General features: G+C 65.7%; 1 protein-coding gene across 1 annotated transcript in view; it reads left to right on the forward strand.

Moving 5' to 3' along the window:
• RPTOR (regulatory associated protein of MTOR complex 1) overlaps positions 1–26,093 on the forward strand; it is a 217,933-nt gene that overhangs the window by 91,570 nt on the left and 100,270 nt on the right. The window contains exons 5-7 of the mRNA XM_029056955.2: positions 2,510–2,656; positions 19,853–20,028; positions 24,929–24,988. Of these exons, the coding sequence (XP_028912788.1) occupies positions 2,510–2,656; positions 19,853–20,028; positions 24,929–24,988 (383 nt within the window). The remainder of the gene's footprint in view (positions 1–2,509; positions 2,657–19,852; positions 20,029–24,928; positions 24,989–26,093) is intronic.

Here is a 26,093-nt window from a genome sequence, read left to right on the forward strand (position 1 = left end):
GAACGCGTCCGCCGGCGGTTGCGGCGCCTTCTCCGAGGGCCCGGCCCGGGGCCGGGCCCGCCGTCGGCGCTCGGTAAATCCGCGGGATCGACAGGTGTGCGCGGGCGCGCCCCCCCCCCCCCCGGGTGCGGAGACCCACCGGGTGCCCTTCCCGTCGGGTCGGTCGCGGCTCCGCCGAGCTCGGGCGCCTTGGCCAAACCCACCCTCCGCTCCCCCCGCCGTGGGGGCCGGCGACGGGGCTCGGCGGCGGTTCGGGCCAGCGGCCGCCTCCCGCGGAGAGAGGCGGCGTGGCTCAGTGGAAAGAGCCCGGGCTCGGGAGTCAGAGGTCGCGGGTTCTAATGGCCGCTCGGCGGCCCTGTGACCCCGGCCGAGTCACCTAACTTCATTTTGCCTCGGTGACCTCGTCTGTAAAATGGGGATTGAGACCGTGAGCCCCACGTGGGACGGCCTGATGACCTCGTGTCTACCCCGGGGCTTAGAACGGTGCCCCGGGCGGGGGCGGTCGGCCCCGTCGTCTTTTCGGCCCACCTTGGCTTGGGTCGGTCAGCCGTGTTTATTGAGCGCTTACTGCGTGCGGAGGGCTGGACCGATGGGCGGCCTCGCAGAGTGAGGGCGACCCAAGGGAGGGATCGTCCCGGACCCCTCTCCGTCCGAGAGGGGGATGCGGGGTCTCAGGGCAGAGGGCGCGGGCCTCCCCCCCCCCGCCCCTCCCCCCCCGCTCGCTCATTCTCGAAAGCTCCCGTCCCGTCTTGTACCCTCCCGCTCGATCCTGCTCGCTCTCGATCCCTCCCTCTCCGTCTCTCTCCTCGTCCGTCTCCCTCTCTGTCTCTCTCCCTCCCTCCCTCCCTCTCTGTCTCCCCCTCCGTCTGTCTCTTTCCCGCTCTTTCTATCCATCCGTCTCCCCCCCCCCCCCCCCAGCCTTCTCCGTGTCCCCTCCTCCTTCCCGGGACGCCTCGTCATCCCCTGGTGGCGGGGGCCCCCCCCCCCCCCCCCCCGGCCCGCGGGGTCCGGAGCCGAGGCCGCGGCGGCGCAGGTGGTTCTCCGCGGCGGCCCCGGAATAACGCACCGCTCCCGGGGAAGCGGTAGTTCTGCCGGCTAGCCGGGCCCCGCCGGGCCCGGGCCTGGATTTCCGGCCTGCGGCCTTAACGCGCGCGCACACGCGCACGCACGCGTTGGCGCGCTCTCTCTCTCTCCGTCTCGCTCTCTCGCTTGCCCTTGCTCTCCTCCTCTCCCGCTCTCCCTCTCTTTCCCTCGCCCTCCCCGCCTCGCTCACTCTTCATATCTCGCCGTGTCTTGCTCTCTCTCATCTCCTTCGCTCAGTCCCTCCCACTCGCAGCGCGTCCCGCTGTCTCGTTTTCACCCGCTCGCGCTCCCTCTCTTTCTCTCGCTCTCTCATCCCCTCCCCCCCTCCTGGTCTCCCTCACTCAGTCTCTCGCCCTGGCTCGCTCGCTCTCGTTCGGTGTCGCCCGCTCTCGATCTCTCCCTTTTTGTCCGTCTCCCTCTCCGCCCCCCTCCCTCCCTCCCTCTTGATGTCTCCGTCTCTTTCCTTCTCTGTCTCTCTCCCTCTGTCCCTCTCTGTCTCTCTTCTTCTCTGTCTTTCTCCTGCCCCGGCTCTCTCCCTCCCTCTCTGGCTCGCCCCCGTCCCCGAGATGGGCGGTCTGGGATCTCGGTGCCCAACAGTGATTCGGGGATGTGTTCCCCCCGGGTTGGTCCCGGGGTGGGGGGGTCGGGTCATTTCTCGAGCCTCCCGGGGTCGATGGCTTCCCGAGGGAGAGCGCGGTAGCGCGCCGGGATGGGACGCCCTCCCTCCCACGCCTCCCGGCCCATCGCCGTCTCCCAGACTGGCCCCGGCTCGAAGCTGACTGGGGCGGTTCAGAAGACGGTGCGTCCGTTTCCGATGAACGGCAGCGGTCGGGCCCGGGCGGATCTCCCGGCCTCCGGTCCTGCTCTCCCGCTTCTCCCGTCTCCCCCCCGGTCACCGTTGACCCGGGTCTCTCGCCCCCGGGAGGGCGACCCGGGTCGACTCTCGGGGTCGGCTCACGGCCGTCTCCCCGACCCGTCCGGGGGCTCGTCGCGGGCGGGTAACCTGCCGGTCAACTCCGTTGCGCCGGACTCTCCCGAGCGCTCAGCCGCCCGGGAGGCTCGTCGTGGGCGGGGAATGTGTCCGTCTGTCATTGTTCGGTCCCCTCCCAAGCGCCCAAGGGTCAGCGCTCTGCGCAGGAAACGCTCGGTGAGACGGACCGACGGGAAGCGCTCGATCCCGTGTGATCGCCCGGCCGATCCAGCGTTAGGAGCGGCTGAGCGAGGGATGGCGTGGAAGACCCCGGGTGGTCCTCTGAGTGTCTCCGGACTGTGAACTCACCGTGGGCGGGGAGTGTGTCCGGCACCGTGTCGCACTCTCCCGGGCGCTTAGTCCGGTGCCCCCCGCACACGGGAAGCGCTCGGTGAGCACGGCCGGGTGGGTGAACGAATCTCAGAGAGAGTGGCGTGGTTCTGTTCTGTCTTCCAGAATTACACGCAGTACATCCCCCTGTCCATCTACGACCTGCAGACCTGGATGGGCAGCCCTTCCATCTTCGTCTACGACTGCTCCAACGCCGGCCTCGTCGTCAAGTCGTTCAAACAGTTTGCGCTCCAGAGGGAGCAGGAGCTGGAGGTGAGGAGCGGACGGCCCCGGGATGCCCGGGCCGGTCGCCCCCGCGGCCGGCCTCCCTCAGATCCCGGGAGCCGGCTCGTCGGCTGCGGCGGGCGGGCGGGCGGGCGGGCGGGCGGGCGGGCGCGTGCCGGCCCGGGGCGCGACGGGAGATCGGCTCGTCGCGAGCCGCCGCGTTCGGCTGCGCGTTCTTCTTCCGCAGCGGGATCTCGCTGGGCGTCTCCTACGTGCCGGGCACTGTACGAAGCGCCGGGGAAGATGGGAGAGCGGCAGGTTGCCGTCTCGCGCGGGGCTCACGGCCTTAATCCCCATTTTGCGGCCGAGGGAACTGAGGCACGGAGAAGCGGAGTGGTTTTTGCCGGCGTTTAGCCTGCTGTATCGGTTAAGCGTCCGCCGCGTGCCGGGCAGGGTCCCGAGCGCTGGCGAAGACACGAGGTCGTCAGGTTGCGTGCGCAGTCGCTGTCTCGCGTGGGGCTCGCGGTCTCAACCCCCATTTTACAGTTGAGGGAACGGAGGCACGGAGAAGTGGGGCATTTTGGGGTGGTGTCTGCTAAGCGTTTACCGGGAGCCGGGCGCCGTACTGAGAGCCGGGGTAGATGGAAGCTTTTCGGGGTGGACGCCGGCCCCGTTCCGCACGGAGCTCACGGATTCGGTCCCCGTTTTCCAGACGAGAGAGCCCGAGGCCCAGAGAAGTGAAGCCACCGGCCCGAGGTCACACAGCGGGCGGGTGTAGGAGCCGGGACTAGAACCCGGGTCCTCGGACCCCCGGGCCCGGACTCTAGCCGGTGGCCCCGTATTCTCTCCGCCGGACCACGCGGCTTCCCTTAGCGCTAACCGGCGGAGGACACCGTTAACTGTCGGCGCGGGTTTTGGGTGTTCTTTTTTTTTTTGGAAAAGACGCGGATACGGTTTTGGGGGGAGGGCTTCTGAGGAAGACGGAGGCAAGGAGGGCATTCAGTCCATTTGAATTCCGCCCGGAGGAGTTAGGAGAAACCCTCTAAAGGCCGCCGTCTCAGACGGCAAAGGGATGACAGTGCAGAATTCCATCTTTACGGGTTTATAATTAGCTCCCGTTTTCTCCCGGAGCCGGTTTCTCCTTTTTTTTTTTTTTTTTTTAATATCATCATCATCATCATTATTATTTTTTTAATTGACGTTCAGAGAAGCCCGTGCGTTCCCCATTCGGCGTAACGTCACTGGCTGTCGTTGGGTCGGTCTCCCGCGCCGGTGACGGAAATTAAAATAATCAAATCTGCGAGCGGCCGATACCTTAACGGGTACGGCAGGAGATGTCGCCGCGCGTCAGGGAAGCCGCAGTCCAAGGCTGTCTCTTCGGTTTGGGTTTGTTGAAGTGGTTTCTTTCCTCCCCTCCGAAAGACCGGAGTAGTCACTGATAAAACGTGGGTTCTGTTGAAGTGAGCGTTTTGGGGGATGCGGCGTGGTGGGTTTGATGGGTGGTTGGGGTTTTTTTAATTGCGTTTTCGTCTTGTGATACTCGTTCAGCGTTGACTGTGTGCCGAGCACCGGACGGAGCCTCTGGGGTGGATACGAGGTCATCGGGTGCGGCGCCGTTCCCCTCCCACTTGGGGTTCGCCGTCTAAGGGGGAGGGAGTAGGATCGAATCCCCATTTTGCAGAGGAGGAGAGCGAGGCCCAGAGAGGCGAAGCGACTGGTCCGGGGTCTCCCGGCGGACAAGATCCGCACCCGCCGGCCGCCCCGGATGCAACTCCGAGCGGGTCCCTGGGTTTCAGAGCGAAGCGGTGCGGCCCAGGGGAAGGATCCCGGGCCTGCGCGTCCGAGGTCCCGGGTTCCGATCCCAGCTCCGCCGCCTGTCCGCTGTGTGTGACCTCGGGCAGATCGCTGCCCTCGTTCCGTTCCCTCACCGGCCCAATGGAGATCAAGACCGGGAGTCCACACCGAGCGCTCAGTAAATGCTGTCGGATGAATGAATGAATGACAGGGACCGTGTCCAACCCGATTAGCTTGTAGCCACCCGAGCGTCTCATACAGTGCCTGGCACCAAGGAAGTGCTGAGCAAATGATAATTAGTGGTAGTCCTCCCTCTTCACAGCTTCCTGCCTCTTGGCGGCCCCTCCAAGTAGGTCTCGGAAAGGCCCAAATCCGCACGTTTCTGGCGTCTTAGAAGGCTACTGAAGCTTTTTTAAATGTTCGGTCACGTGGTCCCGTTCCCAAATTTGAACTCCCTCTCTTACGAAAAGCGCGCTCCCCACTTCCCCCCATCTTTCTTTTTCTCCCTCTCTCCCCTTCTGTCTCTCTGCCTCTTTCCCTCACACTCTCCTTTTCCTCTCGCGCTCTCCTCTTCTCACTTCCTCCCCGATGATGGTAATAATAATGTCGGTACCCGTTGAGCGCTCACTACGTGCAGAGCACTGTTCCGAGCGCCGGGGGGGGAGACGGAGTAATCGGGTCGCCCCACGTGGGGCTCGCGGTCTTCATCCCCATTTTACAGACGAGGGAACGGAGGCACGGAGAAGTGACTTGCCTCGCCCCCGCTCACACGGCTGACGAGTGGCAGAGCCGGGATTCGAACCCCCCGACCTCTGACCTCCAAGCCCGGGCTCTTGCCACCGAGCCACCCTGCTTCGCTCTCCCGTTGTTACCCCCGTCTCCCCCTCTCTTTCTTCTTCTCCCGTCCTCCTCCTCCTCTGGCTTTCTCTCTCTCCCCCTCCCCGCTTTTCCTCTCGCCACCATTCCCCCGTCCTTCTTCCGTCCCCAGAGAATCCAGGCCTCGTCTAGAAGGGAGGGGAGGCAGGCCCCAAGGAGGGGAGCGGAGGTAGGGTTGGGGCCTCAGGCCCCCGGGGGGGGGTCCCCTTCCCCCGCCGGTCGAGGGGGAGACGACTCCTCCCCCCGTCTCCCCGGCCCCGCCGCCGGGACTCCCGTCAGCCGACCGTCAGAGGTCGAACGCGGCCGTGGCGATTCCGAGCGGCTCCCTCCAACCCATTCCGTCCTAGACGAGATCTTAGATGCGGCTTAGAAAGGGTGTCGTAAACCCGTCCCCGGGGACGGGCCCGACCGGTCTCCGTCGCCGTTGCGGCGACGGGTCGCCCCCGCGTCGGCGGAGTCATCTGGAGCGGAAGATGATTACGCTTAACTGCGGCGAAGTATTTCGCCGCGTTGACGGAGGGTCCGTTTATCTTTTTTCCCCGGAGACACGTCAGCGCCCGTGGAAGCTTCGTCACGGGTTGGCTTCTGAGGCGTGCTGCTACGAGGGGATTTAAGCGCAGATCGATCTCCCCGCCGTCGCCCATTAAATCGAATCCCGCCGTCGTCCGTATCTTTAGGTTTAAACGCGGTCACGATACCCGTGGTATCCGGTAAGCGCTCTGTACGCGCCTAGCACTGTACCGAGCTCTGGGGTGGATTCAGGCTCATCGAGTCGGACACGGGCCCCGTCCCACGCGGCTCTCGCGGTCAGAGGGGGGAGAGGGATCCATTTCCCGTTTTTTAGAGGTGGATAGGCGTATTCGGGGCGGGGAGGAGGGGTGTGAGGTTGGCAGAAGGAACATCCTCCATCGCTGATGAATGAAAACCTCTCCTTGGTTCCGCCACTCGTCTGCTGCGTGGTCTCGGGCGAGTCGCTTCGCTTCTGGGCCTCGGTTTCCTCATCGGTAGAATGGGGATGATGATTACGGTATTTGTTAAGCCCTTGACTTCGTGCCAGGCACCGTACGAAGCGCCGATTCCAACCCGCTCCCACCTCCTTGGGCCGCGGGTCCCACGCGGGCCAGGGCCCGCCTCCACCCTGGTGATCTCATATCCGGTCCAGCGCTTGGCCCGGAGTGGGCGCCTGACGCGTACCGTCGGCATCGTCGCCGCGATCGTTTCGGCCCGAGCGAGTTTTCCTGGCGTTCCGTATCAGCCGGTGGTATTTACCGAGCGCCCGCTCGGCGGGGTACAGTGAGATAAAAGGCGGTATAAATATAATTCCCCGCCCGCGGCGAGCTTCCCGTCTCGGGGTGACGCCTCTTCTTCGGACAGCCCCCAGAGCACTGCCAGCGGCCAGTCGACCCATCAGTCGCGACGACCGGCGCTTAGAGCGGTGCTCTGCACGTAGTAAGCGCTTAACGGATACCGACATCATCGTCATCAGATCGACCGAACGCGTCACGGTCAAGGAGCGCGTCCGCCGATTCTGTCACACCGTCCCCTCCCGAGCGCCCATAGATACGATGGAGCGATCGAGCCCGTCTCGTCGGCCGGGAACGGGTCTGCCAGTTCCGTGGTGCCGGACTCTCCCGGGTCCTCGGCTCGGTGGACGCCGCGGCCGGGTTGGCCGGCCGCGGCGGGAAAGCACGGCGGCCCAGCGGACGGAGCGCGGGCCTGGGAGTCGGAGGGACCTGGGTTCTGATCCCGGCTCCGCCGGCGGTCGGCATCGTGACCCCGGGCCAGTCGCCGCACCTTCTCCGTGCCTCGGCTTCCCCCTTCCGTTAGATGGGGGCCGCGACCCTGGGCCCCACGTGGGACCAGGGGCTGCGTCCAACCCAGTTTACTTGTATCCGCCCTAGCGCTTAGGACGGCGCCTGGCTCGCAGCAGACGTGCAACAGATGCCCCGGGAAGCGCTCAGTAAATATCGTCGTTCGACGGGTCCCCGCTGGACCGGCGGCAGGGCGTCTCCCGACCCGTGTTTTCCGAGGCACTGAACGGGCGAAGACAAGCGGGGCTCTCCCCGGGGAGCGGAACGGGCTCGCCCGCCTGCCGTTCGCCGGCAAGGAGTTTAGTCCGCCGGGGCACTGGGAGAGGAAAGAGACCGGCCCATCCCTCCGCTTCCGATGAGGAAGGCGCGACGTGGTCGGGGGGGGGGGGGGGGGGGACGGGGAGTGACGGGGGGGGGGGGGGGGCGCGGGGAGGGCGAGGGAGACGAGGAAGGGGAGAGCCACAGCTCACCGCGTCGGTTTACCGGATTTCAGAGCGTGCGGGAGTCCCCTCTTCGTGCGGCGCGTTCAGGACCCGTCACCTTTATTCGTTTCCCCGCCTCTCAGGAACGGAATCCGTCACCCCGTACCTCTGCCGTTCCGCCCCGAGTTTAAATCGGTCAGCGGTTCGGCGGTCTTTATTGTCGGCCCCGGGGCTCCTGTGCGCGGAGCCCCGGGCTCGGCTCTTCGTTATCATTGCTGGTGATGACATCCGTCGTCACTGTGGTAATTGTAATGGTATCCGTTAAGCGCTCACTACGCGCCAGGCCCCGCACCGACCGCCGGGGTGGACGCAAGCGGATCAGGTCGGACGGTCCGTGCCGCACGGCGGGCTCACCGTCTTTATCCCCGCTTTACGGCTGAGGTCGCCGGGGCACAGGGAAGGCGAGGTGACTTGCCCGAGGCCCCGCGGCAGACCGGTGGCAGAGCCGGGACCGGAACCCGTGACCATCCGACTCCCGGGCCCGGGCCCCGTCCACTGCACCGTGCAAGGATAACCGCGGCGTTCGCCGAGCGCTTACCGTGGGCCGAGCCTCGTTTCCGAGCGCCGGGGTGGACGCGGGTCAGTCAGGTCAGACACGTTCCCCACGCCGCCGATAGTAAATCCCCATTTTATAGATCGAGGACACCGGGGGCCCAGGGATGCGAAGTGATTTGCCCCAGGTCGGGCCGCGGGCAAGCGGCAGAGCCAGAATCAGAACCCGGATCCTCCGCCTGGCGGGTCCGGGCTCTCTCCTCCGAGCCCCGCCCGTTCTCCTTGCGCCAGGCGGAAGGCGGGCCCGGATTTCTCCGAATCCAGCAGAGGAGTGCAGAAAGGCCTCTCCGTGCCCATATCCTTGCCAGACGCAAGGGTTTGCAAGTGCATCCTTTTCATTTTTAACGGTACCCCTTTCGGGGCTCGCTACGTGCCGGGCACCGTCCCGAGCTCGGGGGGGGGGCAGAGCCGAGCTAATCGGGTCAGACGCGGTCCGTGTCCCAGCCTTCAACCCCGTTTTCCAGATGAGGGGACCGAGGCCCGGAGAAGCGAAGCCCTCCGAGGGAGGGCTTTCTCTTGGCCTCTCTTACCGGGAGGGATAAATGAACGGTCCCGCGATCCATTTGTTTCTCTGTTTCCGTTACCGTCCGTCTCCCCCGTTAGCCCCCGAGCTCGCGGCGGGCAGGGAACGTGTCCGTTTGTCGTCGTGCCGTCCCCGCCCGAGCGCCCGATGCGGCGCCCTGCGCCCGGCGGGCGCGACGGAACGGGAGGAGGAGGGGGCCCGGGCGGGCGGCCGGCTCGGCGCTCCGCGTGGGCGGCCGGTTCGGCAGACGGCCGAGACCGAGGCGGGGACGGGCGGCTCTTAAAGATCAACAGGTCGGAGCGTGGCCCACAGACGGCCGTCAGAGTGAAATAGGCCGTGGCGGTTCTCTCCGCCCGGGCCGGCCCCTGATAGGTGCCCCGTCGGGGAAATGAAAACGGGTCGGAAACGACACCGAGCGTTTGGGCTGTGGGAGGTTCCCCCCCCCAATCCGGAGACCCGCGCGATCCCGCCCGCCTCCCTCTGCTTAAGCGTTCCCCGTCCGTTGGCCCCCGCGTCTTTATCCCGCGGCCCGAAGGGGCCCCCTCCCTCCGTCAGCCCGCCCCGGGCCTCCCGCCGTCGTCCGGTCCATTCGGTCGTGTTTGTCGAGCACTCGCTGCGTGCGGAGCGCCGCGCTCGGGAGAATCCGGGCCGGCGGCGTGGCCGACACATTCTCCGTCCACGGCGGGCTTGTCGTCTAGGGGGAGAACGACGAATCCTTCCCCGGTCGAACCCGGCACCTTCCGCGGGTAAAGCGGACGTGATGAGCGCGGCACCGTGGAGCCACTCGACTTCCTTTACCCCGATTTGTTAAGCGCTTACCGTGTGCCGAGCGCCGTCCTAAGCGCCGGGGTAGATGCGGGGCGATCAGGTCGTTCCACGTGGGGCTCGCGGTCTCGGTTCCTGTTTTACAGATGAGGCGACCGAGGCAAGCGCAGTGGGTCGCACGCGGCAAAGTGACGGAGCCGGGATCAGAACCCACGGCCTTGGCTCCCAAGCCGCCCGGGCCCTCGCCGCCTCCCGGACGGCAGACACGTCCCACGCACCGTTTTGCCGACGTCCGTCTAGACACCCGACCCCCCCTTCCCCCCGTCCGGTCGGTGAATGGGGCGTATTTATCAGTCGGTCGTATTTATTGAGCGCCGACTGCGTGCGGGGCTCTGTACTGTAGCGTCCTCTAGACCGTGAGCTCGCCGTGGGCCGGGATCGCGTCCGGCGTATCATGCCGGGGTCCCCTCCCAGGCGCCCGGAACGGTGCTCGGCACACGGCAAGCGCTCAGTAGGTACGACCGTTTGACTGAAGGGGTGGACGACAGACGTCGAAACGAGGAGATGATTTACGGTCTCGGCCGGGCCAGACGGAGAGGGCCCGGGCCCGGGGGTCGGAGGACCCGGCTTCTCGTCCGGCTCCGCCGGTTTCCTGCCGCGTGACCTCGGGTGAGTCATCCGACTCGTCGGCCGTCGAGCTCCTCGGCCTTGGAATGGGAATTTTCCCGCCCAGGCCGAGCCCCGTTCGGGACGGGGATCGGCTCTGACCTCGGGCGGGCCGGGGCCGTGTCTGCCCCTTGTGTTGGATTGGAATTTCTTCCTCGCCTCCCCCTCCGGACTGTCGGCGCGGGGCGGGCGGGGACCGCGCCCGTCGTATCGGACGCCCCCGAGCGCTTAGTCCGGTGCCGTGCGCGAAGGGAGCGCTCAACGGAGAGGCAGCGCGGCGCAGCGGCCGGAGCCCGGGCCTGGGAGTCGGAAGGTCGTGGGTTCCGATCCCGGCTCCCCCGCCTGTCTGCCGTGCGACCCCCGGCCAGTCGCCTCACTTCTCCGGGCCTCGGTTCCCTCATCTGGACAACGGGGATTGAGACCGTGAGAGCCCCGCGCGGGACGGGGACGGGGTCCGACCCGATTAGCTCGTGTCCCCGCCCCCCCCCCCCGGCGCTTCGCACGCAGCGAGCGCTCGACGAGTACCGCGATTATCAACGGACGTCAAGGAGCGACCGACGGCGGACACCCGCCGTCGATCGACCTAGTCCGGCGCTCGGTACGGCGCCCGGCGGCGTCATGCGGGCCGCAGGGCCGCCCCTCCGCCTGGCCGAGAAGCGGGGAGCTCCCGTGGATGCTCGGCCGGTTTCGTCTGCCTGCCGCGGCGGGTTCGTCGCCTGGTTCGGCAGGTTTAGACGGCGGAGACGGGGTCCCCCCGCAGCCACCGCCGACGCTTCGCGCGTCTCTCCCGGAGGCGCTCGGACAGACCCCCGTCCGCCGGTGATACCGAGCGAGCGCCGAGCGCCGCCGGGCGCGGCGGCCGGCCCCCGGCGGGGGAGGACGGTCCGAGAGCGTCGGGAGTCGTGATAATGGCGATTACGATTCCGTGGACGGGTCGACCGTCAACTCCTCTAGACCGGAAGGTCGATCGTGGGCAGGGAGCGTCTCTACCGATCAGTCGGATTTCCCGAGCGCTTACCGTGTGCGGAGCTCGCCGCACCGAGCGATTGGGAAGTGCAGTTTCGGCGGCGGATGGGGACCATCCCTACCCAACCACGGGCTCACGGTCCGGAAGGGGGAGACAGACGACGAAACGAAACGGACGGGCGTCGATGCCGTCGAGATAGATGAATGGAATTATAGATAGATAGATAGATAGATAGATAGATAGATAGATAGATAGATAGATAGATAGATAGACAGACAGACAGACACACGGACTTGGCAGTCAGAGGACGCGGGTTCTAATGCCGCCTCCGCCCCTTGTCCGCTGGGTGACCTTGGGCGGATCACCCCTCTGCCCCTCGGTTATCTCGTCCGTAAAATGGAGATTTCGAAGTGCGAGCCCCAAGTGGGATCGCCCGGTATCTGCCCCAGCGCTTAGAAGAGTGCTTGGCACATAGTAAGCGCTAAGCAGATGCCACAGTGATATCACTGTTAATAACAAATACCGTGATCGGCGTCGCCCCGGCGCTCGGCACGGTGCCCGGCGCGTAGTGAGCGCCTAACGGGTACCGTGGTCATTTCTCTCATCGTCGCCCCGGCGCTCGGTACGGCGCCCGCCTGGCGCGTGGCGGGCGCCTAACGGATACCGTAATCGTCGTCGTCGCCCCGGCGCTCGGTACGGCGCCCGCCTGGCGCGTAGCGGGCGCCTAACGGATGCCGTAATCGTCGTCGTCATCACCCCGGCGCTCGGTACGGCGCCTGGCGCGTAATAAGCGGCCGACGAGCGCCGTGACGGCGACAACAGCGGGAACGGTAAGAAGCGGCCGCCCCAACTTGAGATCCGACCTCATCGGTTTCTCTCCGCCGGCAAACGTCCCCCGGAGCCCCCACCCGGCGCCCCTGGAGCCTTTCAGACCCTTGCGGTTATGGCCGTCGTCTAAAATTAGCGAACCGTCACGTGATTTCCAAAGCCGCCTCCGCATTTAGGACACCGATATTTATAGGTCGGGGCGGGGAGGCGGAACCGGTAACCGGGTTACGCCGGCACCGATCTCAGCCCGAGACGGCAACCCACGACCCGGATTCTTGGGCGGAGAGCCGTCGGTCTCCGTCGCGGCGACCCGTCCCCTCCCCGTCCCGCGGGCGGCAGCCGGTCGACCCCGCCCGACGGGATGCTTCGGCCACTTGACCACGTGCGGAGCGGTGCGCCGAGCGCCCGGGGCCACGGCGGACTGATCCGTCGGTAGATCGGGCGCGGGTCATCGCGCGCTCCCTGCGTCCCCTGGACCGTGAGCCCGCGAGGGGCAGGAATGCGTCTCCCCGTCGTTATCCGGGGCTCTCCCGAGCGCTTAGCGTGGCGCTTGGCGCGCAGTGAGTAAATACGCTCGGCTAAGTGAATGCAGAGCGCTGTACTGAGCCCCGGGGAGAGGACGACGGAACAATATAATAAACGCATTCCCGCCCCGCAGCGGGCTTGTAGTCTAGCAGGGACACGATGATAGCGACGGGGGTCACGGTACCCGTTAAGCGCCTGCTACGTGCGGTTGCCGGTGTGATTAGAACCGAATTGGGGGGCTCTGGGAAGCTGCTCTGAGGTGTTTGGTTGGTGGTCCGTCCCCCCCCCCTTCTTTTCTTTTACGGCACTCGTTCGGCACTCGCTAGGCGCCGTTCTAGGGCCGGGCACCGTTCGAAGCGCTGCGTAGACGCGGGCTGATCAGGCTGGACCCGGTTCCCGTCCTCCGTAGGGTGCACAGTCTTAACGCGCCTTTTACAGGTGAGGGAATCGAGGCCCAGAGAAGTAAAGTGCCCGGCCCTCAGGCACACGGCGGACGAGGGGCGGAGGAGGCGGGGTCAGAACCCGGGTTCCTCCGACGCCCGGACTCTGTCCGCTAGACCGCGCTGCCTCTCACGGGTCTGCCCTCCTGCCGGCCTCTTGGCCACCTGAACGATGGTTAGACGGTAAGCTCCCCGGAGGCAGGGAGCGTTCCGTCCAACAGTACCTGCCGAGCGCGTACCCTGCGCCGAGCAGCGGACCGAGCGCCGGGAACGGACGGTTCGGCGCCGGGTAGGGACCGTCCCTGCCCGACGACGGGCTCACGGGCGAGTCGTGCCTGCTCACTCCAGGCTGCTCTCCCAGTTGCTTCGTGGAGCCCGGGCCTTTCCTTTGGACTCTTTTCCAGCGCTTAATACGGACTTTTAGAGCAAGCGCACGGCAGAGCCGGGATTAGAACCCGGCTCCTCCGACTCCCAGGCCCTTCTCTCTAGGCCGCGCCGCTCCTCTCCCTCTCCAGGGTTCTTCTCCGCAGCCGGCTGCGGGCCGAGAACGCGCCCACCAAATCCGTCGTACCCTCGCGCCGCCGACCGCCCGATCGACGGATGGGTCGGAAAGCCCCCTCCCCTCCGTAACCTCCGGGCACCTTCGGTGGACCGAGCGCTCGGGAGGGGATCGGTAGAACGCAGATCGGTCGACACCGTCCCCGTCCCCGGTGAGGGGAGCGTGCCGTCTTAGCGGCTGGAGCCCGGGCCCGGGGGCCCGAGGGACCTGGGTTCTAAAGCCGCTTCTCCCCGAGGCCTTCCCTGGCAAAGCCCGGCGCTCAGAACGGTGCCCGGCGCCTAGTGAGCGCTTCGCAGACGCCATCGTTCTCGTCCCCCCCCTACTCCTCGTCCTCGTGCGCCTGCCTCCCGCACTCGCTGCGTCGTTCACCCCCAGCTCCCGAGCACCGGGGAGACCTGCCTTTAGGACTCCTAGAGCTAGAGATCAAAACGAATCCCTGCTTCATTTTAGCGTCCCTCACCCTCCCTCTCCGGAGAGCAGGGGCCCCGCGGGCGGGGATGGGGCCTCAAGACCGATTAGACCGTAAGCCCGCCGGTGCGCGGGGACCGTCTCTGTCGTCTGCCGACCTGTACGCGCCAAGCGCTGAGTAATAATAACGGTGGTGTCCGCTAAGCGCTTACGACGTGCGCGGCACCGCACGGCACAGACACGGGGTCGTCGGGTTGTCCCGCGTGGGGCCCCCAGTCTTCATCCCCGTCCTCCAGCCGAGGGGACCGAGGCCCGGAGAAGGGAAGCGCCCCGCCCGGGGCCGCCCAGCCGACGGGTGGCGGAGCCGGGAGTCGGACCCGTGACGTCCGACTCCCGGGCCCGGGCCCTTTCCACCGAGCCCCGCCGCCCCGCCCGCGGTAACCGCTCGCTAAATACTAGTGAATGGATAAACCCGGCTCTGCCACGCATCTGCTGTGTGACCGCGGGCGTGTCTCTGCGCTCCTCCGGGCCTTGGTCACCTCCTCCGTAAAATGGGGGCGAGAGAGTGTGAGCCCCGGGCGGGACAGGGCCCGATCGACCTCCTGTCTGCCGCGGCGCTTAGAGCAGTGCTCGACCCCCCAGTTGGCGCTCAGCGGGCGCCGTCGTCACGGGGGATGACGAACGTGGTGGCCCTTTTTAAAAATCAGCAGTACGGTCATTTTTTAATCAGCCGTAGTCTGCCGAGCGCTGGGGCGTCCCACGCGGGGCGTCCGGGTGGGAGGGAGGAGGGAGATGGAGCCGTTTAGCCAACGGGTGTTTACAGGTTGAGTGCCCCAAACGGATAAAGTGAGCAGACGTCCGGGCTCCGGGGCTCGGGAGGGTGTCGGAGGCGGAACGGGTCAGTGTTGGCAAAAGGCTGGAAGACGGGCGCTGGATTCGGGTGAGATCTGATTACCGCCGCCTCCCGCGCTGGGGGTTCCAGGCGCCGGCAGGGGGAATCCGCCCTGGCTCCTCCTTTCCACCTTTCGGGTCCCCTTTAGTGACAGTGTTGGTATCCGTTAAGCGCTCACCCTGCGCGGAGCGCTGTTCCGAGCGCCGGGGGAGAGACGGGGTCGTCGGGTTGTCCCGCGTGAGGCTCACGGTCTTCCCTCCCCGTTTTACAGATTTCAGAGAAGCATTTTAGACCCGCGTTTCAGAGAAGCAGCGCGGCCCGGTGGGCGGAGCCCGGGCTTTGGAGTCAGAGACGGTGGGTTCGAATCCCGGCTCCGCCGCCTGTCAGCCGGGGGACCGTGGGCGGGTCGCTTCACTTCTCTGGGCCTCGGTGACCTCATCTGTAAAAGGGGGATGAAGACCGGGAGCCCCACGGGGGACGACCCGATTCCCTCGCGTCTCCCCCCGGGCGCTTAGAACGGTGCTCTGCGCGTGGTAGGCGCTTAACAGATACCAACGTTGTTACTCTTACAGATGACAGAGGAGCGAAGCGGCTGGCCCACGGTCATTCGTTCATTCGGTGGTATTTATCGAGCGCTTACTACGTGCAGAGCACTGTACCAAGCGCCTGGAATGAGCCAGTCGGCGACAGTCGCACGGCTGACGAGTGGCAGAGCCGGCGTTCGAACCCATGGCCTCTGACCCCCCCGCCCCCCCCAGCCCGGGCTCTTTCCACTGAGCCGCGCCGCTTCTCCTGAGACTTCCTTAGACTTCCCTGCAAGCCAGTGGCACCTCTTGAGCGCTCGCTGGGTGCAGAACACCGTACTGAGCGCTTGAGAGAGCCCAGCGTACCCCAGTCGGTGAGCGTGTCCCCCGCCCACAAGGAGCTGTTGCCTCACGGGGTCGGACGACCGAGCGTGAGAGCGCTTCGGTAGTTAGTTAAAGCACCACAGAATACCAGGGTATCCCTCTGGACCGCAAGCCCGTCGTGGGCGGGGAGCGGGTCTATTATCGCGTCGTCCTCTGCCGCGCGCTTCGGCACGGCGCTCCGCGCACGGTCAGCGCTCGATAAACGCGACCCAACGGAAGAATGAGTCGGAAGGGAGCCTTCCCGAACCCTCCTCCCTCCCCGGCTGGGCCCGTCCCGGGTGGCAAAGGAAGAGCGGGCGCCAGGCCCACGCGGCCCCCGGCAAAGGTCCCGCCTCGCGGCGGGCTCGTCGGGACGGAGCAGGGAGCCCGGCTCCCGCCGACCGACGCCGTGTCGGCCGGCGGAGTTCCAGCCCCGGGCGGAAGCCGACGGAAGACCGTCCGCCGGACGTGTTTATCGAGCGCCCGCCGTGGGCGGCGCGCTGGACCGAGCGCCCGGGGGAGAGGCCAGTACGACGGCAGACGGACACGTTCCTCGTCCGCAGAGATCTCGCGGTCTAGAGAGGGAGACAGACCCGAATGGAAATCGGTAAACGACCGATCGGGACGTAAGCGTCGTGGGCCCGGGAAGGGGGGATGAATAAGGTGGGCAAGTCGGGGCGACGCGGGAGGGAGCGGGACAAGAGGAAAGGAGGGCCTAGTCGGGGAAGGCCTCTCGGAGGAGATGGGCTTTCGGCGAGGCTCGGGAGGCAGGGAGGGCCGTCGTCTTCCGCGGCTCTCTCTCCTCCGCCTTGGCCGTTCCCCCCGCTGGACCGAACGAGGAGGAGAAGGGCCCGGCGGTCCTCCTCCTGAAAACCAGCCCGGACCCCCTAATCCGTTTTAAATCCTCTCGATCGTTCCCGGCGGTCCCGGCGTTCGATTTGTTTCCTTGAAGCCCGATGTCCTCACGGTCGGTGGTTCTTAATAGAATTTGCACCTACACCCTGCCCTTCGTCGGAGGAATTGGAGCAGGCGGACGCGCGTTCTTAAGACCGGCGGTGATAACGTCCGTCCGTCGCGGCGTGATCGATCTGATGCCCGTATGATAGTAGAGTACCCGTGTTGTGCTTCCGGCGGGAGATGGGCGTTATTTAACTACTTCGATCCGATTCCCCGACACCCGTGATCTACGGGGATGCGGGAGGCGTCGGCTCCGCGGCCGCCCCTCCCCCTCCGTCCCTTCCAGGGAGACCCCCCGTCTCGGAGGGTGGCCGTCGCTTCTCTCCCGGGATCGGGGCAGGGTGTTTTCCGTTCGGATGCGGGGTTCCGCAGAGGTCATTTCCTCGGTCTCTCTCGTCCTCCCCCGATCGATCACCTCGGGCGGAGCGCTGTACTGGGAGCCGGGGAGATCAAATCAGTCGGGCCGCCGGTGGCGTGCCTCGTGGACTCGCTCTGCGTAGAGCGCCGTATTAAGCGCTCGGGAGATGATTCGGTCGGTCCGTCCGTGGTATCTGCTGAGCGCAGCGCTCGGGAGGTTAATCCGTTGACCCGTCGATGGGATGCATCGAGCGCTTCCCGTGGGCAGAGCACCGTTCTGAGCACTCGGGAGATCAGGCGATGCGAGGCGTCCGTTGAGCGCTCGCCACGTGCGGGGCGCCGTACCGAGCGCCCGAGGGGATCGGCGGACTGCCCGTAGCGGGCTTCCGGTCTAGAGGCGGGTTTACGGGTTTAGAGGCGGCTAGTCCCCGCTCCGTCACGTGTCTGCCGCGTGACCTCGGGCAACTCGCTTCGCTTCTCTGTGCCTCAGGGACCTCGTCCGGAAGACGGGGATTAAGCCCGCGAGCCCCACGTGGGACTGATTACCTCGCGTCTCCCCCGGCCCTCGGGCCGGCGGCCGGCACGCGGTGAGCGGTTAACGGATACCGCGATCGTCGTTAAGGATCGCCCCGGGCCGCAGGGCAGGCACGCGGAGGAGCCGGGACTGGGACCCGGGTCCTTCGGACTCACGGGCCCGGGCTGCAGCCGCCGGGCCGGTGCCGCTCGGTTTCGGATCGCTGCCCCGAGCGTCCCTCCGACCCCGGGCCGCCGAGCTGGGAGGATTCCCATCGGGGAGTCGAGCCCCCCCCTCGGAGAAACGGGGAGGCCTGCGCGTCAGCCCGACGTTCCCGTCCGTCGCGACTCCTCGTGGTCTCCGAGCGCTGCCGTCTGTTCTAGCCCGGAGCCTAATCCGCTTGGCCCGGCTCCTGAAGAGAGGCGTGAGGAGTATGATTTCTCATGGGTCTTCTGGGATTTTCCTCTGTCAGTGTTCTCGCTCCCCCTTCCTCTCCGTCGTAGGGGAAGCGGTGTGGCTTCTATTAATAATAATAATAATAATAATAATAATAATAATGTCGGTATCCGTTAAGCGCTTACTATGTGCCCAGCGCCGTTCTGAGCGCCGGGGCAGACACGGGGGAATCGGGTTGCCCCCCCCCCCCCGGTGGGGCTCACCGTCTTCATCCCCATTTTACAGATGAGGGAACTGAGGCACCGAGAAGTGAAGCCACTTGCCCGGAGTCGGTTTGGTGGGTAGAGCCGCGGCCTGGGAGATACAGGGTCCTGGGTTCTAATCCCGGCTCCACCACGCCTCTGCTTGGTGACCTTGGGGAAGTCACTCTCCCCCCGATTAGACCGTGCGCCCGTCAGAGGGCAGGGACGGTCTCTACCGGTTACCGACTTGCACATTCCAAGCGCTTAGCGCAGGGCTCTGCCCACGGTAGGCGCTCGGTAGATACTGTTGAACTTCACTTCTCTGGGCCTCAGTTCCCTCGTCCGGAAAATGGGGATTAAGAGGGTGAGCCCCGTGGGGGACAGGGACTGGGTCCAACCTGGTCACTTTGTATCTTCCCCAGAGCTTAGAACGGTGCTCGGGACGTAGTGAGTGATTAGGGTTTGTGAGCTCGGAGCACAGTAAGTGCTGAAAAAGTTACTAGTATCGTCATCGTCATCGTCATCATTCTGGCGCCTTTAAGTCGGCGCGGCCCGCGTAGCCCACGCCGGTGGTGGCGGCCTGGGTCTCCGGACCCAGTGCTCTTTCTTTCCACAAGGCCACGGCGGTGAGGACCAGCGAATCTTACTGTACCGAGTGAGAGAAAACGGTGACCAGAGAGAAGGGAAAGGGACCCGCGCGTCAGCAGAATTCGTATCGCTTTGGATTTTTGTCTCGGCGGAGACCCTGTAACGAGTAAGATTTTGGCTCACCGGCTCAGCTCTGTAGGTTTTCTTGAACTTGAAACCGCCGTGGACAGGCTTGGGGTTTGTAAATCCTGCCGGGTTCGCGCCGGAAGATAACATTAATAACCGTCCAGTGGATTTATGCGGACTCTTACCTCCTTAGAACACAAAGCCCTTTCCGGTCTCGTCGACAGCATCCTCTCGGCGTGAGGCGGGAATTTTAATCCCCGTCTTAACGTCATACTCTATCCTTTTTGGAGGGAGGCGGGGCCGGGGGGGGCGGTGGGGGGGGGGGGACGGCGACGACGACGACGGCAAAATATTTTATAGCAGAGCCCGAAGACGGTTTTGTCGGTCGGAAATTTGCCGTTTGAGAATATTTCGAAGGGGAGCCTGGGGGCCTGGGTTCCTCTGAATCGTGTCATCTCTTTCTCCCGACCAATCCTGTTGTCTCTTCACAGCGCTCTCCCTGGCCCGTTAGATTTTACTCGACCAAGAGCGATAGAGTGTCGGAGGATTACTCTCTCCGACCAGACTTCACAGGGCCCCCTCAGGTCGGTCAGTTGGTCGTTAGTATTTATCGAGCGCTCCCTGCGTGCCGAGCGCCGGAAGAAGCGCCGGGGAGAGTCCAGTACGGCGGTAGACAGACCCGTCCGTTCCCTGCCCACGAGGAGCCTACGGGGCGGAGGTCGGCCGTTATCCGTGTCCACCGCCGCGCGGGACCGGATCTCGGGGCGCCCGGTCTGACTTCTGCGTGTGCCCTTTCTTTTAACGTACGGTATCCGCTAAGCGCTTACCGTGTGCAGGGCGCCGGACCGAGCCCTCGGGAGAGTCCGGTACGTCGATCTGTGGTATCTGTCGAGCACTCACCGCGTGCGGGGCACTGGGCCGAGCGCCTGTGAGCGTGCGGTCCGTCAGTCGGCCGATCCGCGTCGCCCAAGACCGAGCGCCCGGGAGATCGGGAGACACCTTCCCCGCCCCCGACCAGCTTCCGGTCTCACCTAAGACCCCACCCCGGCGCCCCTCCGACCCCCGGTCTTCTGTCTCTCTCGGCCCCAGGTCGCCGCCATCAACCCCAATCACCCCCTGGCCCAGATGCCCCTGCCTCCGTCGATGAAGAACTGCATCCAGCTGGCCGCCTGCGAGGCCAACGAGCTGCTGCCCATGATCCCCGACCTCCCGGCCGACCTCTTCACCTCCTGCCTCACGACGCCCATCAAGATCGCCCTGAGATGGTGAGTGTCCCCCCGCTCCGGGAAACGGCGTCCGCCCCCGGGGCGGCCTGGTGGTCCCGGAGACCTTCCCCTCGACCCCCCGGTCCCCGTCGCCCGTCATTCACCCGTTCATATTTATTGAGCGCTCACTGTGGGCAAAGCACAGGCACCTGGGGGAGGACGTTCCCTGCCCACAACGAGCTCGCAGTCCGGAGAGAGCAGCGTGGCTCGGTGGAAAGAGCCCGGGCTTGGGAGGCAGAGGTCACGAGTCCGACGCCCGGCTCTGCCGCTCGCCGGCTGTGCGACCGCGGGCGAGTCGCTCCGCTTCTCCGTGCCTCGGGTCGCCTCGCCTGCAAAACGGGGATTAAACCGCGAGCCTCACGTGGGACGACCCGATGAGCCCGTATCTCCCCCGGCGCTTACAACGGTGGTCGGCCCGGAGCGAGCGCTTAACGGATACCGGCGTCGTGAGACGGGGAGACGGACGCGAACGGGGAACGCGAGGGTGTCCGTTCCATCGTGTCGGCCCCTCTCAAGGTCCACTGCCGTGCACCCAGTGAGGCCTGGCGGCTGGAGCCCAGGCCGGGGGATCAGAAGGACCCCGGCTTCTCATCCCAGCTCCGCCACTTGTCCGGGTGACCTCGGGCAAGTCATTTCGCTCTCCTGGGCCTCGGTGACCTCGTCCGGAAGATGGCGACTGAGACCGTGAGGGACGTGGGGCGGGTCGAACCCGATTAGCTCGGGTCTCCCCCGGCGCGGGGCCAGAGGAAGGGTTTAATGGACGCCGGAAAGAAACGACGGGGCCGAGGGGTGGGAAATGCTCGTTCTGGAGGTTGGCAGAGGGCCTCTCGGTGGCCCGTAAGATCGGGCAGTCTCCCGATTTACGCGGGCGGAAGAGTCGCTGCTGAAACTGTCGTCGCCTCCGCAGCGGGCGCCACGTAGGAGGAATCAGGCAACGGGCCACGGCGGGCCTTCGGGCCGGGAGGGAGGGGACTCTGCCATTCGCCAGAGGCAGTGAGTCGGCGAGCCCGCGGTACTTGAGGAGAGGGTCGGTGACGACTCCTGTCGACCTCCGTCGGTCTCGGCGGGCCGGGAGAGTCGAGCCTCCTCCCCCGGCCCCCGCCGACTCTTCCCGCTCCGTATTTTCAACGGTCCCGAGGCCTGCCCGCCTCCCCCTCCGCCCCCAGCGGCCGTCGCTCTGGGCTCGGGCCGCCGCCGGGTTCGTTTCGGGCGCATCCCGGCCCGGCCGGAAATCGAAAGGCGGCGGCACTCGGGGCGCCGCGGAACGTGCCAGGAGGTGGAGCCGGGCCTCTCGCGGGTCGCCGGGCCCATCTCCGCCGTCCGTTAGCGAGAAGAAGCGGCGCGGCCCAGCGGGCGGCGCCCAGGCCCGGAAGTGGGAAGGGGCTGGGTTCTCATCCTCGTTCCGGCCCTCGGGGACCTCGTCCGGGAGATGGGGATTAAGACCGTGAGCCCCACGGGGGCCACGGACTGTGTTCAGCCTCGTCTCTCCCCTGCGCCCGGTACGGTGCCGGGCGTGTTAGTAAGCGCTTCGCGGGTGCCATTTGAAAAAAAAGGGACCGCAGAAAAAAATGGACGAGGGCGGCGAGGCGGGCGGACCGGCTGCCTTGGTCCTCCCTTTCTTTGGATGACGACCTAATCCAGCGCGAGTGGAAAGCTCCTCGCGGGCAGGGCCGCCTCATTTCTTCCCGTCAGTCCTCCCGAAAGGTCGGTACGGCGTACTCCGCCCGGAGGTGATCAGATAGTCGTAATCGCTAACCCTAGAGTCGCGACCGCCGGCTCCGTGGTTCAGAGGAAGCCGGGCGGCCTCGTGGGAAGAGCCCGGCCGAGGGGGTTAGGGGACCTAGGTTCCGATCCCAGCCCCGCCGCTTGTGCGCCGCGTGACCCCGGGCACGTGGCTTCCCCTCCCCGGGCCTCAGTTTCCTCTTAAAAGGGGTCGAGACCGCGAGCCCCGCGCGGGACGGGGACCGTGTCCGACGCGATGGTCTCGCGTCTACCTCGGCGTGACCTCGGGCGAATCACTTAATGACAGTACTGACGGCGATGCCGGCGTTGGTTAGGCGCTCACTGTGTGCCGAGCACCGTTCCGAGCGCCGGGGTAGACACGGGGGAATCGGGCCGTCCCACGCGAGGCTCGCGGTTAATCCCCATTTTACGGATGAGGGAACCGAGGCCCAGAGAAGCGAAGCGACTCGCCCACGGTCACACAGCTGGCGAGCGGCGGGGCCGGGATTCGAACCCACGATCTCCGACTCCCGGGCCCGGGCTCCTTCCCGCCCAGCCACGCCGCTTCCCCGCCCCGCCTCTCCCTGGCACGGTTTCCTCAACGGTAAGACGGGCCCGCCGACCCCGTCCTCCCTCCTACTTAGAGCGCGAGCCCCCACCGGAGACCCGACGGCCGCGGATCCACCCCGTCGCCCGGTCCGGCGCTCGGCACGCGGCGAGGGCCGGGCGGGTACCGTGATGGTCCGTCGTGGTCGTGCCGGATCGCCCGGTCGGGCGCGGCTCGGAACCGGCCCGATTCCCGCAAGCGAGCCCCGCTCGCGCGGCGGCCGGCCCGACGCGGTCAACGGCCGTTGGGCTGACGGACGTCGGGTTCGGAAGGCGACCCGAGCTTCCGGTACTCATCGATCTCCTTGACTGAGAAATAGCCTCCCGCCGCCGGGAGCCGAAACCAGAGAATCAGTTCCTCCGTGGACTCCGATTATATTAAATGGACAATGATGGACTTCTCACCTCCCCTAAATGCTCCAGAGGCGGACTCCCTAAGGTGGTCTTCGGGCTTAAGGGGGAGACGGCGTCGATGTCAGAACCCGGGCAGGGGGAGCGGCCTCGTCGACGAGTGAGGGTTAGAAGCGGGCCGCCGCCTCCGGTGGGGCCGACGGGGGCGTCCGCTGGAATTTATTCCAACGCGGCTATCTGACGCCGCTTCGCGTTTGTGGAGAAGCGGGAGAAGCAGGCCCCGGCCCCTGGGATTTTGCCGTTTCCCAAGCGGAGGAGCCCCACGGTTTAGGGGAGAGAACGGGAACCCCGACTCACCGTGCTTGGGGGACGGGAGATCCGGATGGGGGGGGGGGGGGGGGGAGGTGTTCTGGGTGACTCCCCCCGGCCTGGGCTCGGTCCCGGTCCCTCCGACACCCCGACGACGACAGCTGCGGTTTTTGCTGAGCGCATCCTCCACGCCCAGCGGTGCGGCCTGGTGGCTACAGCCCGGGCCTGGGGGTCGGAAGGACCCGGCTTCTAGTCCCGGCTCCGCCACTCGTCCGCTGTGGGACCCCGGGCAAGTCGCTTCCCCGGGCCTCGGTTAACCTCGCCCGGAAGATGGGGGTGAAGACCGGGGGACCGGGGTGTCCGATACACTTACCTGATATCTACCCCAGCGCCCGGTACGGTGCCTGGCACGCAGTAAGCGCTGAACAAGCACCACCAAAAGAAACAAAAAAAAGAGCCCTCGGCGGACTGCCGGGAGACCTTCGACCCCAGGCCGACGCCCGCCGGTGGTCCGGAATCTCTTCCGTGGACAGAGAATGCGTCCGTTTATTGTCATGTCGTCCTCTCCCAAGCGCTCAGTTCAGTGCTCTGCACACGGCACGTGCTCAGTGAACGGCATCGACCGATCGACTGACTCTGCGGCGGCACGGCGCCCCCCCCCCCCCCCCCCCGGCCTGGCCTCTGGAAAAAGCCGCCCCGCCACGAACCTCACCTCCCCGAGCCCCGGCCTGGCGACGGGCTTGGGGGGGGGGCCGAAGCGCGTTCTTCTTCCTAACGAAAGAAAATCGACTTTCCTCCCCCCAAGCTCGTTCCCGAGGGCCGGGAGTCGGCGGTGAAGCAGCAGAACCGCCGGCTTAATTTGTGCCTTACCGGGTTTCCTGCCTTAGAACGCCCGAAGGGACCTGTCCCCTGCCTGCCCGCCTGGGAGACGTAGGCGCGATTGAATGGATGGGGATGAGGAGGAAGCGTTTCACCTTGGCCGGGGTTTTCCGTTTGGTTTTTATTAACGTGAACCCGAGGACGTGGTGAGGTTTCTTTCCCGTGGCCCGACAGTCCCCGAGTGGTAGGGATAAAGTTAGAAAGAAAACACTCGAAAGTGATATTTGCTCGGCGCTCACTACGTGCCGGGCACCGTACTAAGTCCTGGGGGGGGCGGATACCGGCAAATCGGGTTGGGGGCAGTCCCCGTCCCGCGTGGGGCTCCCAGTCCTGTTCCACGTTTTAGAGACGAGGGGACTGAGGCCCGTCGAAGTGCGGCGACTCGCCCGGGGTCACCCAGCAGACGAGAGGCAGAGCCGGGGCGAGGACCCGGGACCTCCCGACTCCCAGGCCCGGGCTCTACCCGCTAGGCCGAGGCAGAGGGGAGGGGGCCTGCTCTCTTCAGGCCTGCAGAGCGGCACACCGTGACCGGCTCGTAGTCGCGCCGGCCTGCAGGCTCCCCTAGATGTAAGCTCGTCACAATCGACGTTCTCCTATCCCGTCTCCCCCGTTAAGAGGATGCGCTCCGGTTGTTGTGCGCAGAGAATCTTTTTTTTTTTTTTTTTTTTCCTTCGTCTCGTGCCACGGGATCCGTTAAGCGCCACGTGCCGGACGCCGTGCCGAGGGCTGGGGTAGACACGACCTAATCCGGTCGGAGACGGTCCCGTGTGGGGCTCGCGCTCTTGGTCGCCATTTTACGGCCGAGGGAAGTGAGATGACTCGCCCAGGGTCACACAGCAGAGGGGGAGCGGAGCCGGGATGAGGACCCGGGTCCCGACACTCGGGCCCGGGTCCGATCCGCCGGGCCGGGCCGCTTCTCCGGATCCCGAGGGCCCCTCTCCGCGTAGCTGTATGCGTAGAGACGGATCGATTCTCTGTATTTTCCGGTGAAACGTTTCACTGGCGCGACTTATTTTTCCTTTGTTCTCCCCAGGTTTTGCATGCAGAAGTGTGTCAGCCTGGTCCCCGGAGTGACTCTGGATCTAATAGAAAAGTAAGCGAGGGTTTGAGATCGCGAAGCTCTCTCGGTCTTCAGCGCGCCCGAGAAATCAAGAGCTCGCCGGGGAGGTTTGGGTCTCGGGTGGGGATTGCGGGCGTGCGGGTGTCTACCCTCTCCGGGCCGGATGCAGATTTTACGGGAGGTCAGCGGGAATCGCGGCAAAAAACCGACGCAGGGTGGACTCGGTCGATCCGTCCGCGGTATTCACGGAGCTCTTGCTTCGTGCGGGGCCCCGCGCCGAGCGCTTGGGAGAGGACGGTGTAGCGGAGCGGGTAAACACGTTCCCTGCCCACAGCGAGCCGACAGCACAGGGGCGCTCGTCGTCTCGCCAGAGCGGGTCGACCGAATCGCCGCTGGGGAATCATTTTCGGGTCAGGGGACCCGGATTCTAATTTTGGCTCTGCCTCCTGCCTGCTGTGTGACCCCTCCCTGCGCCTCAGTCCGGTCATCTGTGAGATGAGGATTGAATACCCGCTTCCCCTCCCTCTTAAGCACTCGGCCCCGAGAGGGTTAGGGATCCACCCGATCACGTCGCGTCCGCCGCGGCGTTCAGTACGGCGTCCGGCACGCCGCCGTGCGTGACCCGGGAATGCTTTCGGCATCGGCGTGATTGTTGGGACCGTCGTTCCGGTCGCGGACGGAGCACCGCCTTTCAGATGCCCTGTCGGCCTTCCTCTCCGAAAGCCGTTCTCCCGCGCGGCAGGTTCCGGAGTTGGAGCCGCGGCTCGTCTCGAAAAGTCTGAAACGGGTGGGCGGGTCCGGGCGTCGTCAGACCTCCCTTCGGGGGGGGGGGGGGGGGGGGGGGGGGGGAAAGGGTTTCCCAGAAGTAACCTCCGGGGTAGATTGAATGTTACCGGCCCCTCCCCCACCCGTCCCAATTATCTATTTCTGTTGTCAGTTTTGGAGAACACATGTCCTGTGTTACGGACTTACTCGGCCAAGTCTGGAGAGAACGACGCCGACAGCGTGCGTACATCGTAGTCTATTAGTTAGCTGTCTTTAAAAGCCGGGGAAGGGGTGTCTTCTAATTAGGCGGCCGAGTCGGGAAGAAAATCACTCGACACCTCCTCTGAGCCACCCCGATCTCTAATTGTCCCAG

The sequence above is a fragment of the Ornithorhynchus anatinus genome, unplaced genomic scaffold (assembly GCF_004115215.2).
Source record: "Ornithorhynchus anatinus isolate Pmale09 unplaced genomic scaffold, mOrnAna1.pri.v4 scaffold_264_arrow_ctg1, whole genome shotgun sequence".
NCBI classification, from domain to species: Eukaryota; Metazoa; Chordata; class Mammalia; order Monotremata; family Ornithorhynchidae; genus Ornithorhynchus; species Ornithorhynchus anatinus.